Raw genomic sequence first — 17,526 nt, 5'->3', positions numbered from 1 at the left:
CAGAAATAAAGTACAGATGGCCTGAACAAAGCACTCCAGCAGGATTTATTAGTTGGTACAGCTAGGTCTAGTTTTGCTCCCCTTCTGCGCCAATCAAGGCCAAAAGAATGCTTATTTTACCATTGATCACGTGCAGCTGAAATACAACCTTAAAGATGAACGAGACAGAACAAAATATGTACAAATCAGTTGCAGAAATATGAACTCAAAGCAGTTTAGTTAACTTGGCGATCTTCTCTTCTCTTCCAGATGTCGTCTTTTCCACTATACTTGCCAGAAGTTCATGGTATTTATCCAAGCCAACCCTCAGGCTAAGGCAAATCTCCTTTTGGGGTCAGGGTGGGGGAGAGATAGGTAGAGTTACTTGTTACGAGCGAGGAAAAAACATGCTGGACAAACCTATAGGTGTCAATATCCCTCTGCTATAATCTATATAGCTCAGAATACTTCTGACATGTGCTAAGCTCATCAGAGCTGCACAAAACTGGACCGCTGTCTTCAAAGCATTACATATAATGGTATCATCTGCAGCCTCATCTCATCTCTGCCACATCAATTCGAGGACTTTATATGACTTATCACATGATGCATAGTGAAGCTCTATAAATGACAGCCGGTGTTTTGTTGCTGGCCATTATGGAATTCTGGGACGCGGGTGGCGCTGTGGTCTAAACCACTAAGCCTAGGGCTTGCCGATTGGAAGGTCGGCGGTTCGAATCTACACGACAGGGTGAGCTCCCATTGCTTGGTCCCAGCTCCTGTCAACCTAGCAGTTTGAAAGCACGCCAGCGCAAGTAGATAACTAGGTACCACTCCAGCAGGAAGGTAAACAGCGTTTCCGTGCGCTGCTCTGGTGTCGCCAGAAGCGGCTTAGTCATGCTGGCCACATGACCCGGAAAAACTGAGGGCAAATGTTGGCTCCCTTGGCCAGTAAATGAGATGAGCACTGCAACCCCAGAGTTGTTCGCGACTGGACTTAACTATCAGGGGTCCTTTACCGTCACCTTTATTATGGAATTCTATACAAACTGCACCACACTTTCTGAGCTGGGTCCTAGTGCTTCAATGATATTTCCCAAAATTTTAAGCGCATAACTCGGTCATTTATCTTGGCAAAGGCTTTACCAGCATACCCACCATTTTACAATCTTGGAATAGTAATAATAATAATTATAATTTATTATTTATACCCTGCCCATCTGGGCGGCTTCCAACAAAATATTAAAATACAACAATGCGTCAAACATTAAAAGCTTCCCTAAACAGGGCTGCCTTCAGATGTCTTCTAAACGTCTGGTAGTTTTTATTTTCCTTTGACATCTGGTCAGAAGGCATTCCACAGGGCGGGTGCCACAACCAAGAAGGCCCTCTGCCTGGTTCCCTGTAACTTTACAGGCAATGAGAACATGTTTTATATTGGGAACCTAAATATGTTCAGGGCCATTGGCATGTGTGTTGTGTGTGTAGGAGGATGTGTTGATTTCAAGCAGAAAGAAACCTCTATAAAAATGTTTCACAGGTTCCTCTCTGGGTCCACGCATGTTAAGTACTAGTGTGTACCTCTTCTCACCAGCAGAAGCCCCATCAGCATGACCTACATTGGCTCCCAGTACTTTTCCAAGCACAATTCAAAGTGTTGGTGCTGACCTTGAAAGCCCTAAACGGCCTCGGCCCAGTATATCTGAAGGAGCATCTCCACCCCCATCGTTCTGCCCGGACACTGAGGTCCAGCTCTAAGGGCCTTCTGGCGGTTCCCTCACTGCGAGAAGCCAAGTTACAGGGAACCAGGCAGAGGGCCTTCTCGGTAGTGGCACCCGCCCTGTGGAACGCCCTCCCACCAGATGTCAAAGAGAACAACAACTACCAAACTTTTAGAAGACATCTGAAGGCAGCCCTGTTTAGGGAAGCTTTTAATGTTTGATGTATTATAGTATTTTAATATTTTTTTGGAAGCCGCCCCGAGTGGCTGGGGAGGCCCAGCCAGATGGGCGGGGTATAAATAATAAAATTATTATTATTATTATTATTATTATTATTATTATTATTATTACTACCCACTTGGCTTCTGTGAAGTTTGACCTATTCCACTTATGCATGTGTCAGCATCATGTTTAATCTTTGCACTCACCTGAGCTTTCAACTTCTCTTTCTCCGCATTGTAATTCAGCTGCCGAATAGCACTTTTGAGCTGCTTGATTTCTGCATGAGTTGCTGTTAACTTCTCACAGACAGCTCCTCTCTTCTCCTGAAATTTGTTGCAGTACCTAGAAAATAATTAACTAGTTATTGTAGCACTAATCGCAAATAAAACCACATAGATAAAAATTGTAGTAGCAGCAAATGTCAGTTCACATACTGGCAATTCACTACATCTGGGTTTTTTTTCATGCTTCATCTTGAAATAAGACAAAAGCAGAACTGGGTTTCTCTACTCGTGAATGTTTAGACCAGTTCCCCAGACTTGGTTCTCCAGCTGTTTTGGGACTGCAAAACCCATTATTCCTAGTTCTATTAGGTAGTAATGATGGGAGTTGTAGTCCAAAAACAGCTGGAGCAGCTTCTCAAGTTTGGGGAACCCTGGTCTAGATTAATATTACTCTATTCACAAAAAATACCGTGGAATGAGGATTTTAGAATATGAAACATATAGCTGAGTTTACTAACAATGTCAATTGTTTCTGAAGTTTTGAAAATAACTTTGGGAGAAGTTTTGCTTGAATTCAGTTCTATTGGCATGGCAATAGAGCTACCTTATTTTTTTATCATAGCTATCTTTTTTAAAAAGCTCCTTTTTCCAAAGGAGAACAGTTGTAAGGATTATTCTTGCTTCTCCTATTCCGTCCCTCCATGAGCTCTCCCTGTCACTACTGCCCAAATTTACCAATTACAGTGGTACCTCAGGTTACATACGCTTCAGGTTACAGACTCCGCTAACCGAGAAATAATGCTTCAGGATGAGAACAGAAATCGTGCTCCAGCAGCACGGCAGCAGCAGGAGGCCCCATTAGTTAAAGTGGTACTTCAGGTTAAGAACAGTTTCAGGTTAAGAACGGACCTCCGGAACAAATTAAGTATTTAACCAGAGGTGCCACTGTACATAGGTCCGGTCGTGACAGACTCTGGGGTTGCAGCGCTCATCTCGCTCTATAGGCCAAGGGAACCAGCGTACAGCTTCCGGGTCATGTGGCTAGCATGACTAAGCCGATTCTGGCGAACCATAGCAACACACGGAAACGCCGTTTACCTTGCCGCCGGAGCGGTACCTATTTATCTACTTGCACTTTGACATGCTTTCGAACTGCTAGGTTGGCAGGAGCAGGGACTGAGCAAAGGGAGCTCACCCCGTCGCGGGGATTCGAACCGCCGACCTTCTGATCGGCAAGCCCTAGGCTCTGTGGTTTAACCCACATCCCACAGACTTTTGCTTATTTACTCAAAGACCTGCTGCTCACCTTGAGCCTCCAATCCCCTTTCTGCCCTGAGGGCTGAGATGGAGAAATAAGAATGGGCCTTGCATTCTAAGTAACTCGGGAGCTAAACTGCGTCAAAGTCCTAATTCCTTGGAGGGGATTGGAACTGTGATGCGGCAAGTGTTGCCATATGAATCTGCTGCAGCAGAAAGAAGAAACAAACCAACGAACAAGAGATGTGTTGCATCTCTTTCGGAAACAAGCACAAAAATTCCCTACAGGTCTCGAGATTCTTGATAACCAGAAGAGGCAGAAAATTATGAAAGATTCATGAAAGGCAAACGGACTTTCGAGGGAGCCTTTGTGGCTTTTTTACAAGAGAAAGAAAGAAGCCTTAAATGAGGACTGTGCTCAAAGTCAACTTGCATTCTGACAAACCACCTGCCAGAAGCAAAACTGTTTTCACAAAGCAGCAGAACCCCTTCCCAAAGGGTGTCATAAACATGTATGCTTTTGTCAGAATGCAAATTTTGAAGCTGTATGATGATGTTTTAAGATACCAAGCAAAATAAGAACAGAAATATTAACTCATTCTTACTGAGTTATTGCTTGCTTGCGCTGTTCAATATCCTCACATGTCTTTTTAAGTTTGATTTCAGCAGTGGTGAGTTTCTCCCGCTTCACAGTCACTAGTCTCCTCAAGGTTATTTCCTCCATCTTGGCATTCTTTAATTCACTTTTGTTGCTCTCTATCTGGTCCTCTAGGGTTCGGATCTGATATGCAAAAAATACAAACAGCGGTTATATAGAGTCACTTCACAGTATTGTTGAGCTACTGAGTTATGTTTGGAATTTGTTTGTTTTTTTAGAAAAGAGCGTACCTGCCCCCACTCACATCCGATTGGCTAGGATATAAGCCAAGCTATTTATGGTCAAATCAGCAAATAGGTCAGTTCATTGCGCAGAAATGTTTCTTGTCTTGCTGGGGGTAAGAGGGGAATAATTCTTCCTCAGTTTAGATATTAACCCAAACTAAACTGACTTTGGTGGAGAGCCACAGTAGAAATGTTAGTTCCCAATTACATTAACATTTCTTATTCTCAGGCAGAGGAAAAATGCCTCTATAGTAATAAGCTTAGCTAATGTAGACGTTCTGATCATAGAACAGTCGAGTTGGAAGGGGACTCAAGGGTCATTTAGACCAACCCAGGAATCTCAACTAAACTATCCAAGAAATATGGCTGTCCAACCTCTGCTTTAAAACCTGCAAGGAAGGAGTCCACGACCTCTTCAGACCGTTCCACTGTTGAATAGCTCTTATTGTCAGAAAGTTCTCCCTGAGGTTTAGTTGGACTCTTCTTCCTTGTAACTTGAACCCATTAGTTCGTGTCCTACCCTCTGGAGCAGGGGAAAACAAGCCTTTTCCATCTTCCATGTGACAGCCCTTGAGATATTTGAAAATGGCTATCATATCTCCTATTATGCAAGGCTGAACATATCCAATTCCCTCAACCGTCATTCAAAAGCCTGGATTTCCAGAGCCTTGATCATCTTCGTCTTTCCTTTCCACATGCTCCAACTTGTCAATATCCTTCTTAAATTGTGATGCCCAGAACTGGAAACAGTACTCTAGGTGTGGTCTGATCAAGGAAGAACAGAGTGGAATTTGCTCCTCTCGATCTGGACACTATACTTCTGTTGATTGCAGCCTGTAACAACGCCAGCCTTTTTTGCTGCTACATCACATTGTTGACTCATGTTAAGCTTGTGGTCTAAGACCCCTAGATCCTTTTCACATGTACTACTTCCCTGTCTTACATTTGTGCATCTGGTTCTTCCTGCCTAACTATAGAAGCTTTATCCCTATTGAAATTCATTTTGCTAGTTTGGGCCTAGTCTGTTAAGGTCTTCTGCGGCATTAGCTACCCCTCCCAGTTTGGTGTCATCTGCAAATTTGATGAGGGCCCCATGTGCATAATTCCTTTGTCCAAGTCGTTTATAAAGACGTTGTACAACAACAGGCCCAGGACAGAACCCGAAGCACCCCATTTGTCACAGGGTGATGAGGGACCATTATGGACTGGACCAGTATGCAGATGATACCCAGCTCAACCTCTCATTTGAATTGGAACCAGGCACACAGGCAATGTGAGTTTCTGGATGCGGTTGGAGGAGGGATGGCGTTCAATGGATTGAGGTTGAATATAATACTACTAATATAATGAATATAATACGACATAATACTACAATTCTGGGGGCATTAATTAAACTGAATGTTGAAAGATTCAAGAAAGTCAAAAGGAAGTACTTTTTCACACCGCTTCATAAAAACTACATTTGCTCTCACAATATGTAGTGATGGCCACTAACTTGGGTGGCTTTAAAAGACAAAATCACAGAGGACAAGACTATCAATGGCTACTAGCTACAATGACCAAGTTCTACCTCCAGTCTCAAAGGCATCTGAATACGGCAAAGGTAAAGGATCCCTGGACACTTAAGCCCAGTCAAAGGTGACTATGGGGTTGCGGCATTCATCTTGCTTTTAGGCCGAGAGAGCCGGCGTTTGTCCGCAGACAGCTTTCCGGATCATATGGCCAGCATGACCAAACCGCTTCTGGCGCAACGGCACATCGTGACGGAAACCAGAGCATACAGAAACGCCGTTTACCTTCCCGCCACAGTGGTACCTATTTATCTACTTGCACTGGCATGCTTTTGAATTGCTAGGTTTGCAGGAGCTGGGACAGAGCAACGGGAGCTCACCCCATTGCGGGGATTCGAATTGCTGACCTCCTGATCGGCAAGCAACCTGCAATCTACATCTGAATACCAGAGAAGCGCAAGAGGGGAGAGCGCTGCTGCACTCTGGTTCTGCTTGAGGACATTTCATAAGCACAGGGTTGGCCACTGTGAGAAGGTTGCCGGCCCAGCAATTTCCTTATGTCAGAAATATATGGCTGTGTGCTGCAAAGATTGCTCTAAGTCCACAGCCCCTTTTTGACTTTGCCCTTCCTCTGCACACACACAGGGACTGCCACACGATGCGTCTTATATTTCTCATTTCCCCATCCAGTCCTCCATCTTGGTACCAGGAACCTACAAGGAATTAACCTCAGAGTTGTGCTAATACCAAAAAAATAGATTTAGCAACAGTTCCATAGCTAAAATGTAAGGGAGAGAAATTTGGAATACATACCTCTGCAACTATATTTGACAGTTTAGCCACATTGGCTACTTGGGTTTCCATTTTTTTCTGGTACAACTGGATCTCCTGCTGGCACGGTGGTAAGATTTCTACCAGGTCTCTGTAACTTTCATACTTCTTAATCACTTCTTGCTTTATAAATTTTTGAAAAATTGAGCAGAATTTTAGCATCCCATGCACTTTGTATAGCAACACTTTTCAGAAAACCTACCATACCTGGCCACTTTCAAGAACTTAGCACAATTTTCTGAAGGATTTGTATGCATTTATTATTTATTTAATAAAATTTATCTATAAAAGGGAAAAGAATAAAATGAAATTATTAGCAAACGCCATTAAAAGATTCAAAAAATTAAAACAGCAATAAGCTATAAAAACACATCAGCATTCTAGATATTCTAGGTAGATATTCTATTATACTTTTTCCAAAGGGTGCAGAAAAAGCATTCAATTCCTCCTCTGATGCAATCATACAGATAAGCAATCATAAGGCAGAAAAGGAAGATTTTCTGCATGTGAAGCATACAACAAGCAAGAGGAAAGTTGTTTTTGCTCACTTGTCCAGCGGGCTTAATTGCTGGTGATATATAAAATACAAAGAGGGGAAAGACAGGGTAGCAAGAGGACTCACCTTGTCTTTCTTGAGTTTTTGAACAGTCTGCTGAAGTTGTTCTTTACGATTAGCCAGCTCCTCTGGATCCTCTGCGATTTTGGACTTTAGTTGTTTTTGTTCTTCTTTTAGATTACATAGGATTAGTTTTTGCTCATTCTAATTAGCAAAAGAATATAAATATTCTTAATGTTACCACAGGTTTAAATTAGATATTGAACAACTGTTTTGAAGCACATCTTTTACTGGACTGAAGTTAGTGACGATTAGACTTTTTTTGCTTACAAAACAAAACAAAGCCATTTCACTTGATTCAAGTAGTCAAGGCTTTCATTTCCATGCACAGCACAAGGAGTACAACATGCAGCCATTTCTGAATTTCCAAACTTTGGAACCTGTTCTACAAGGAGCTGCATGCCGGTAATTCTGCCTTAAAGTAGAGGAGATGCCTTATTCAACACTATAAAGAATGGTAAACAGCTGAATACAGAGGTTATCAAAGTTTTACTTTACAAACTAATAAAAGGTATTGGCATTACAGTGTCCATGATCACATGCTAATTTAAAATATAACCTCCGAGATTAAAAGGGCTGTTGCTGTAAATTAGGCGCAAAACTACCTCATGTGAACCTTGGGTCACTCAGAAGAATGAAAGTAGAAACCAAAACCATGAGATATTTCAGGACTTGTGGAATGTTGAGAGCATATTGTCCAGAGAAGAAACGTGTGGCTTAATGCCAAACACAGAAATTCCTCTCTTTGCTGCTACACTTTGTCTGGGGGGTGAGCCTTGCTACTGCTCTATCACAATAAACACACAAGACGTAACTGGCTGTACTTTTGAATAAATAAAGTATACTATTCATTGTATCAAATTGTAAATTTCAACGGAAGTCTCAAAGTTCAACGAAAAAAGTAGACAACCCAGTGGATCAGTTCATTCTCTAACAAAGAATTTCTATCTGTGATTTTCTTAGAAGGACGCACTTTAATTCTTGATTCATCCACAAAAAATTCTAGATGAAGAAAAGGTAAATGACGTGGGTTTGATGGATTATTGGACTCCAGGAACAGACAAGTGGAATAATAGACACGTATGGACCTTATGCATGAACTGATTAGAGAATGAACTGATCCACTGGGTTGTCTACTTTTTTCGTTGAACTTTGAGACTTCCGTTGAAATTTACAATTTGAGACAATGTATAGTATACTTTATTTATTCAAAAGTACAGCCAATTACGTCTTGTGTGTTTATCAAGTACGTTTCACGTAACCATAGGTTTGTTGTTGTTTTGTTACTGCTCTGTCACAAGCATCACGAATCTTGGGGGGGGGGAGGGGAATGAAAATTTGTAAATGCTAAGAACAGAATTTACTCCATTTTTCAGCAAATCTGTTGTCGTAAGCTGCTGATGGTAACCAATAACAAAAACCTCTCAAATGAAAATTTCAGTGACAGGCATTTCTTAAGACTACTTTAAAACTAAGGATTCCCATATCAAATATAGCTATTGGAGATCAATATATGCTGATATTTCTTCAAGACTACCATTCCGGCTCCCCACTGAGCTCCACTTACCAGCTTCTGTGCTTTTTCTGCAACTTCTGTTTTCTTCTGGGAGATCTCTTCTTGCAAAATAGCCTGGTATGAAAGAACAATCACTTTTGCTAGTCAAGAAATGAAATTTGAAGGGGCTCATTCTGAACTCTAGAAGAACCTAGACTTTTACCTCACATGTCGTCCAGATTATAGAGGCGTTTTGTAGAAAGCTAGGGGAATAACATACCCACAGGACCATAGATGAAATAATGGCAGTAGGTAGATGCCCAATGCAAAGTAAGCTGGTCTCTTTCTCTTTCTCATATTGCTCCTGCTTTCCTAAGCCCCCACTCAAATGAGAGAGATGCCAGCATGTTTCTATGGCTAGCTCTAGTAATTCAGAATTATTCCTGGAATCAGTTACCTTTTATTTTCTTGCTCTTATCTACAGCAACACAGCATAATGAGCAAGAACATGGAAAAGAAGCAAGATTTTCCAAACATATTTTGTTAATAAAAAAGTGAATAGATTTTTCCATATTTGAACCATTTTATGTTCCCATCTCTTTTTTCGGTTATTTTGGAGGTGGAAACCATTTTGCTCAGCTGCACCTCTAGCAACAGCCATTTTGTGGCTGGTGCCCATCATCTTAAAATTCCAAATGCACCCCCGAAAAGAGAGGCAACCACTCATGCCATTGGCTTTAATGTTCTGCAAATGGCAACAAGAGAAATTTAAAGGACAAAGTGTTCAACACTCTCTAGCAAAGACAAAAACAAAACAAAAATTATTTAATAGCAAATTTTAATGGCAAAGCAACTTTGTATCCCCAGCTGACTTCTGTGAGAAAGAACACACACCGTCTTCTGCCGATATTCATGGTTCAGTTTTTGCTCCAGCTCTTGAATATCCTGGGAGAGCTCCTTGAACTCTGCCTCTTGATCTGCAGGAACAGTACTGCACATACAGAGAAAGGGTATTTGTACTTGCCATGCATGTTCACAAAGACCTACTTGTTTTCACTTAGTTCTAAAGCTCATTTTAATGCAATTGCCTTACAATCTTAGGGGTGGTATAATAATAATAATAATAATAATAAATTTTATTTATATCCCGCCCTCCCCAGCCGAAGCTGGGCTCAGGGCAGCTAACAACAATAAAATAGTACAACATTCTAAAATCATTTCATTATAAAATTAATTCAAATCAAATTGATGGCAACTATGAGGGGATGATTAGCTGCTTGTGCTTAAAATTGTGCCCCCTCAGAGTTTGTGCGGCTCCACAAACCTCTGTGTGTGACAGAGCTCCTCAGACATGTCTGCTCTAGTCACTCGTAGAGTCTGACAGTGGCTGCCTGCGGAAGCGTTTCCAGCAAAGAAGCTCCTTAACGGAAACGCGTCTCCTGGACTCACGACGTGGCAGCTTCCGGCGAAGTATGGGTCTCCCTACGGTTGCTTCTGACACCTCCCCGCTGTTTTCGCTGGACGTGTCTCTCACCCCTTTCTCTCCCCTGCTGGTTCCTGCCTTGGCTGCTGCGTCTCGCTCAGCATTACTGAGATCCTCCTCCAGAGACCCCTCGCTCCCCCTGCTGGTCCCTGCTTTAGCTGCTGACTCTCTCCCAGCCTCTGGGAGCCCTACCACCTCCCTTTCCTCTGATGTCAGTTCCCTGACATCCACCTCCCCTCCAGGGCCCCCTTCCCCCCCGCCCCTACTCTCTCCTCTGGGCGGTGAGGAGCTAAAACCCCGAAAAGAATCCTCTTCATCTTCAGACGTCTCGAACATTTCCCTCCATCGGTCTTCGTTCCGGCTCGCTGAATACTCCTCCGCCTCGGAATCAGAGAACCCCTCCAACTCTTCTTCTTCGTCGGTGGTGGCGAAGTATTCCCTCCGGAACCTCGCCACTGGCTGAGGTTTACGAGGGAATCTCTGATGAAAAGTTTCTATCAAAACCTCGTCATCTACATCCTCTGCCATGACCCAGGTGTTTTCCGACTCCGGCTCCCCTTCCCACATTACCAAATACTCTACTTGATCTCCCTTCCACCTGGAATCGAGAATCTCCGCTACATGGTAGCTGTGTTCTTTTTCCTCCATAGCTGGTCCCCTATTGACCCTCCCTTCTCTGTCCCCTTTATACGGTGACAGCAACGACCTGTGGAACACTGGGTGCAGCTTCATGTGGTTCGGTAACCGGAGTCTGAAAGCCACTGGGTTGACCTGCTGCGTGACTTCAAATGGGCCCAGCCTTTTGGGTCTTAACTTCTTACAACCCCCTTTGAATGGTAACCCTTGGGTGGACAGCCACACCTGGTCCCCCACCCTGATGCTTTCCCCTTCCCTTCTGGTTTTGTCTGCCTGCCTCTTATATTCCTCCTTAGCCCTGTTTAAGTTAAGTTGGAGCTGGCGATGGATCGCTTCCATTTCTTCAACGAACTGTTCTGCAGCTGGAACGCTCCAGTTCTCCCCTTCCCCCCCTGGGAAGGCTCAGGGATGACACCCGTGATTAGCCAAAAAGGGGCTCATCCCCGTGGACACGTTCTCTGCATTGTTGTAGGCAAATTCTGCCAACGCCAGCTTCTCCACCCAATCATTCTCTCTGTCATTCACATAACACCTCAAATATTGCTGGAGGACACCATTAGCTCTTTCCGCCTGCCCGTTGGTTTCTGGATGACGGGCAGTTGAGAAATTCACCTCTACATGCAATAAGCTCATGAGCTTCCTCCAGAACCTGGAAGTAAATTGTTTCCCTCGGTCAGAAACCACCCTCAAGGGGGCGCCATGCAGCCTAAACACATTTTCCACAAACAATTTAGCGGTTTCTTCCGCTGTGACCGCATGTGAGCAGGCTATAAAGTGGGCCATCTTGGTTAACAGGTCTACCACAACCATGATGGCTGTTTTCCCTCTGGACCTTGGCAGATCAGTCATGAAATCTATTGCCACTGCCTCCCATGGTCTTTCCGGCGTGGGTAGTGGTTCTAATAAACCTGCCGGTGCCCGCCTCTCCCCCTTGGCTCGTTGGCATTGGTCACACCCTCTCACATACTCCCGCACATCTTCCCTGACCTTGGGCCACCAGAATTCCCTGGCAAGCAGCCACATGGTTTTGTGTTGCCCAAAATGCCCTGCTGTGGGGCTATCGTGCAGTTGCTTGAGTACCTTTTCCCTCAATTCCCCTTCAGGTATATATAACGCTCCCTTGTAGTACAACGCCCCGTTACTCTCCTCAAAACCCCCGGGTTTGTCTCCCTCCCTCCTGAGACCCCTGAGTTTGTCCTGGGCGTATTCATCCTGCACCGTTCCCTCTACCAGTTCCCTTTGCCCCACCAATGCCGCCCCACACACCCAGCGGTCCTCTGGAATGACATGGGTCTCTTCGGGTGCTCCCTCCCCCTCCAAATATTCAGGTTTGCGTGAGAGAGCGTCCGCCCTAACGTTCTCTGGGCCTGGCACGTAACAAATCTCAAAGTTAAATTTGGAGAACTCCTGGGCCCATCTCAACTGCCATTGGTTGAGCACTCGCGCAGTTCTCCAATACTCTAGATTCTTATGGTCCGTGCACACTTGCACCTTATGTTGTGCACCAATTAGCAGGTGCCTCCATCTCCGGAAAGCCTCATGAATCGCAAGAAGTTCCCGGTCGTACACCGTGTAGTTCCTCTCGGATTTGTTCAGCTTTCGCGAAAAGAAGGCACACGGTCGCCACTCTGACTCCTCCTTCCCCGGCTGCAGAAGAAGCAGCGCCCCTATGGCTCTGTCAGATGCATCTGTTTCGACCCTCAGCTTTTTTTGTAAATCCACATGCAGAAGTTGTTCATCAGAGGCGAAGGCCCTTTTCAGTTCCTCAAACGCTCGCTCCGCCTCCGCCGTCCAAACGAACTTCTTTTTACTGCTGAGACAGTCCGTGATGGGCGCCGTCAGGTGGGCGAAGTTTCGGATGAACTTACGATAAAAGTTTCCAAACCCTAGGAACCTCTGCACATCCTTCTTGGTTTTGGGTGTTTTCCATTCCAGCACTGCTTGAACCTTGCCGGGGTCCATGGCCAACCCCTTGTCTGACAAGCGGTACCCCAGGAATTCCACCTCCTTGGTATGAAACTGACACTTCTCCAGTTTCACCCACAGCCTGTTGGCTTGCAGCCTGCTCAACACTTCTGACGTCTCTCACATGTTGCTCCTCATTCTCCGAATACACCAACACATCATCTAGGAAGGCCACGCAATTCTTGTAGAGCAAAGGCCCCAGTACGTGGTTCATGAATGATTGAAAACACGCGGAGCCTGTTTGTAATCCAAAAGGCATCACGAGGTATTCAAATGCCCCCAAAGGGGTGAACATGGTGGTTTTCCATTCATCCCCTTTCCTTATACGTATCAGGTTGTACGCCCCCCTTAGGTCCAGCTTTGTAAAAATCTTTCCCTTCCGCACCCTGGTCAAAATATCATCAATCCTGGGCATAGGAAAAGCCGCCGGCTCTGTCACTGCATTTAACCGCCTGAAATCACATACAAGTCTCGGCTTGTCCGTGTGCTTTTTATCCACAAAAAACACTGGGCTACCCCCCGCTGCCTTGGACTCTCTGATGAAGCCCCTCTTCAGGTTCTTGTCAATGAACTCTCGCAACTCCTGCATTTCCCTGTCTGACATGGCATACAACTTGCCTACAGGAAGCTGTGCTCCAGGGAGTAAATTGATCTGGCAATCAAAGGGCCTATGCGGGGGTAGTTGGTCAGCTTCCTTCTCGCTGAACACGTCGCTGAGATCAGCATACTGTGGTGGCACCTTCCCCTTCTCCATTACTTCAGTCCCTGCCAGGGTGGCTTGGGCCCCTGCTGAACCCTTTTCCCCCCTGCAGTGTTCTAAGCAATGTGCTGAACCGAAGGAAACCACTCTTTGATGCCAGCCCACCAGCGGATCATGTAGGGCTAGCCAGCTCATTCCCAAAATGATGGGAGCGCCTCCCAAGGTGGCCACATTAAACGCTATCAGTTCTGTGTGCCTTGCCACCCTCATTATCATTGGGACGGTCTGCAAGCTGACTCCTCCTCCCAACAGTTCCCTGCCATCGATCGTGGTCACCTGCAGGGGGTTGCTTAAAGGGATCGTCTGTATCTGGTGTTCAGCAGCAAACTCCTTGCTCATAAAATTGCAAGAGCTGCCTGAGTCCAACAGCGCCTTTATTTTTAGGGGGTGTCCATTTTGCAGCTCTAGCGACACTTCAATCACTAGAGCAGGTCGAGGAGCTTCTGGCACGGGCACTTTCACTGCTCTTTGGCCTGGCTGCAGTGCCCTGACGGTGGCAACCAGGCGTTGGCTTTTACCTGCTCCGTTTCTCCCTGCTCTTCCCCCTCAACAGCTCCCACCATCCCTTGCCATTCCTTCCTCTGGGGGCAGACTCTGGCAAAGTGGCCTGGCTGTTGGCAGAGATAGCATTTCCGGGCTCCTTTTCCCTCCTTCTTAGCCCCCTCACTGGGCTTTGAAACTGCGCGCGCGCGCTGTTCCGATTTCCATCGGCTCTGCCGGCGGGAAAGCTGGCTCAGGAATGTCTGGAATGCGGAACTCCTTCCAACGTTCCCCTCTCCCTTCCCGCCTCTCCAAGGCTCTTGCCTCCTGGCGCGCTCCAATGGTCAGCGCAGATTTGGTCAGCTGATCCATAGACACCGCCCTGGGGCTCCGGGACAGCTCGTCTTTCACAGCCGAAGAAAGACCTTCTTCAAATAGCATCTGAATGGGTGCCGCCGATAAATCCCACCCCAATCTGTGAATCAGCATGGTAAATTCAGTCCAGTACTCACAGACAGATCGGCTTCCCTGCTTGCAAGCCATTAGCTGTCTGCGCACCACCCCTTCCTCAATATCGCTGGAAAACATGATATCCATTGCACGAAAGAACTTCATAGTGTCCTTTAGGATATCATTGTGCGTTGCCATCAGGGGTCGAACCCAGTCTCGCGCCCCCTTCTCAAGATGCCCAATTACGAAAGCAACTCGCGATTCCTCATCAGGGAACTCATCAAACTGCACATTAAGGGCATATTGCATCTCTGTCCTAAAGGCATGGTAATCCTTGGGGTCCCCCCCAAACTTCTGCACCAATCCTGGTACCTTTCTGGGGAACTGAGTGGTTCTCCCCTTCGTGTCTGCATCCTGAGCCCTTCTCTCCTCGAGCCTCGCCGTCTGCAGCGCAAGTTGGATCTCCAAAGCTTGATACCTTTCTTCCAAGCTTGGACCAGCTCCAACCCCTGCCTCTCCGGTTCCGGCTGGGTTGCTCATGATGCTTTCTCCTGCACAGGCAGCGTACAAAGACTGTCAGACTGCTATGAGGGGATGATTAGCTGCTTGTGCTTAAAATTGTGCCCCCTCAGAGTTTGTGCGGCTCCACAAACCTCTGTGTGTGACAGAGCTCCTCAGACATGTCTGCTCTAGTCACTAGTAGAGTCTGACAGTGGCTGCCTGCGGAAGCGTTTCCAGCAAAGAAGCTCCTTAACGGAAACGCGTCTCCTGGACTCACGACGTGGCAGCTTCCGGCGAAGTATGGGTCTCCCTACGGTTGCTTCTGACACCTCCCCGCTGTTTTCGCTGGACGTGTCTCTCACCCCTTTCTCTCCCCTGCTGGTTCCTGCCTTGGCTGCTGCGTCTCGCTCAGCATTACTGAGATCCTCCTCCAGAGACCCCTCGCTCCCCCTGCTGGTCCCTGCTTTAGCTGCTGACTCTCTCCCAGCCTCTGGGAGCCCTACCACCTCCCTTTCCTCTGATGTCAGTTCCCTGACAGCAACCATTAGGCTAAAGTTCTGTGAAGATTGCCAAAGGAGGGGGTCAGACTGTGCCTTGGCCAAAGACCTGGTGGAATAGTCTTGCAGGCCCTGCGGAAAGGTGTCAAGTCCCACAGGGCCCTAGTCTCTTGTGGCAGAGCGTTCCACCAGATTGGAGCCACAGCCGAAAAAGCCCTGGCTCTAGTTGAGGTCAGCCTAACCTCTCTGTGGCCTGGGACCTTCAGGATGTTTTTGTTTGAAGACCGTAAATTCCTCCGTGGGACATACCAGGAGAGGCGGTCCCGTAGGTACAAGGGTCCTAGGCCATATAGGGCTTTAAAGGTTAAAACCAGCACCTTAAACCTGATCCTGTACTCCACCGGGAGCCAGTGCAACTGGTATAGCACCGGGTGAATGTGATCTCGCAGCGAGGACCCCGTAAGGAGTCTCGCCATGGCATTCTGCACTCGCTGGAGTTTCTGGGTCAGTCTCAAGAGCAATATCCCACCAAAGGCTCTGCACGCAGCTGAGCTTTCCCTTGCCCATTCCCTATATCTGGTGGCAGGGAGAGCAATGTAGGAGAGAAGAGAGGGGACGTCCTGGTGGGTGAGCTGAAGTTCACAAGTGCAATGACTTCACTGGATTCACCCCCAATTCTCACAACATACAGGATGCTGCTAAATTTAGGATTTATTTTTAAGCGTATAAATGTGAAGCATTCTCTCAACTAACGTCTCTCAGATAGATTTGCTTAAAAGACTTGTCTAAACCAAATGTAATCCTACTGCATATGAGCTGTCCAGTCTTCTTGGTAGTGGCGCCCTCCCTGTGGAACTCCCTCCCATCAGATGTCAAGGAGATAAAGAACTATACAACTTTTAGCGGATATCTGAAGGCAGCCCTCTCTAGGGAAGTTTTTAATGTTTGTTATTTTATTGTGCTTTATATATGCTGTGAGCCGCCCAGAGTAGCTGGGGAAAGCCAGCCAGATGGGCAGGGTATAAATAAAAAAATTATTAGTAGTAGTAGTAGTATTACCACCGCCACCCATTCACTCAGTTTAGAGAGGTTTTGAAGCTCTTCGAAATCATCATCTTTTTTTTAATGACCCTGTACAATTTAGTCCCAATTTTGGGAAGCGAGTGGCGCTGTGGGTTAAACCATAGAAGCTAGGACTTGCCAATCAGGTCGGTGGTTCGAATCCCTGAGACGGGGTGAGCTCCCGTTGTTTGGTCCCTGCTCCTGCCAACCTAGCAGTTCGAAAGCATGTCAAAGTGCAAGTAGATAAACAGGTACCGCTCCGGCGGGAAGGAAAACGGTGTTTCCGTGCGCTGCTCTGGTTCGCCAGAAGCGGCTTAGTCCTGCTGGCCACATGACCCAGAAGCTGTATGCTGGCTCCCTCGGCCAGTAAAGCGAGATGAGCACTGCAACCCCGGAGTCGGCCATGACTGGACCTAATGGTCAGCGGTCCCTTTACCTTTACCTACAATTTAGTATCATCAGCAAACTTGGTCATGTCACTGTTCACTCGTAACTCTAGGTCATTTATAAACAAGTTTAAAAGCATAGGTCCCAGTGCTTGCTAGCACGGTAACCTATTAGCATGGTCAGCAGACCTCTGCCTGCAGATTCCTCTGATATTGCATATAAATTCCCTCCCACTTAGAAGACAGAAGTATTTATGCACAAGGAGAAAACAGAACAGTCCAAAAGTGAGCTGGAGATTAGGCTTTACTTTACTCTCCTGTAGGCAGGGGCTGACTTCTGTGGGAGAAAGGTTAAATGATTCAATCTGACAGCACCCCCTGAACTTGCTGTCTGTTACTCCCTACCAGAGAAAAAGAGAGTTACAATTTCCTTAAAGTTTGTAGGTTCAAGAATGCATTGGCACACTGGAATTAATGTTCAGCACTGAACAATTCAATCTAAGGTTAGTTGGCACATCAAACTAGCATGGCTTTATATGCAGCGGGATGTTAAAATGTAGTGGGAGGA

At 46.0% G+C, this 17,526-nt stretch overlaps 1 protein-coding gene across 1 annotated transcript in view; it reads right to left on the bottom strand.

Moving 5' to 3' along the window:
* Nucleotides 1–6: 6 nt before the first annotated feature.
* The window catches only part of NUF2 (NUF2 component of NDC80 kinetochore complex), a 28,410-nt gene continuing 10,890 nt past the window's right edge, over nucleotides 7–17,526 (bottom strand). The window contains exons 8-14 of the mRNA XM_082225525.1: nucleotides 9,633–9,729; nucleotides 8,811–8,873; nucleotides 7,250–7,387; nucleotides 6,610–6,750; nucleotides 4,009–4,184; nucleotides 2,129–2,264; nucleotides 7–325 (exon numbers count right to left, since the gene is read on the bottom strand). Coding sequence (XP_082081651.1) covers nucleotides 206–325; nucleotides 2,129–2,264; nucleotides 4,009–4,184; nucleotides 6,610–6,750; nucleotides 7,250–7,387; nucleotides 8,811–8,873; nucleotides 9,633–9,729 — 871 coding nt within the window. The 3' untranslated portion in view covers nucleotides 7–205. The remainder of the gene's footprint in view (nucleotides 326–2,128; nucleotides 2,265–4,008; nucleotides 4,185–6,609; nucleotides 6,751–7,249; nucleotides 7,388–8,810; nucleotides 8,874–9,632; nucleotides 9,730–17,526) is intronic.

Source organism: Podarcis vaucheri, assembly GCF_965113315.1.
Source record: "Podarcis vaucheri genome assembly, chromosome: 6".
In the NCBI taxonomy this organism is placed as follows: Eukaryota; Metazoa; Chordata; class Lepidosauria; order Squamata; family Lacertidae; genus Podarcis; species Podarcis vaucheri.
This window is presented reverse-complemented; position numbering and strand designations above follow the sequence as displayed.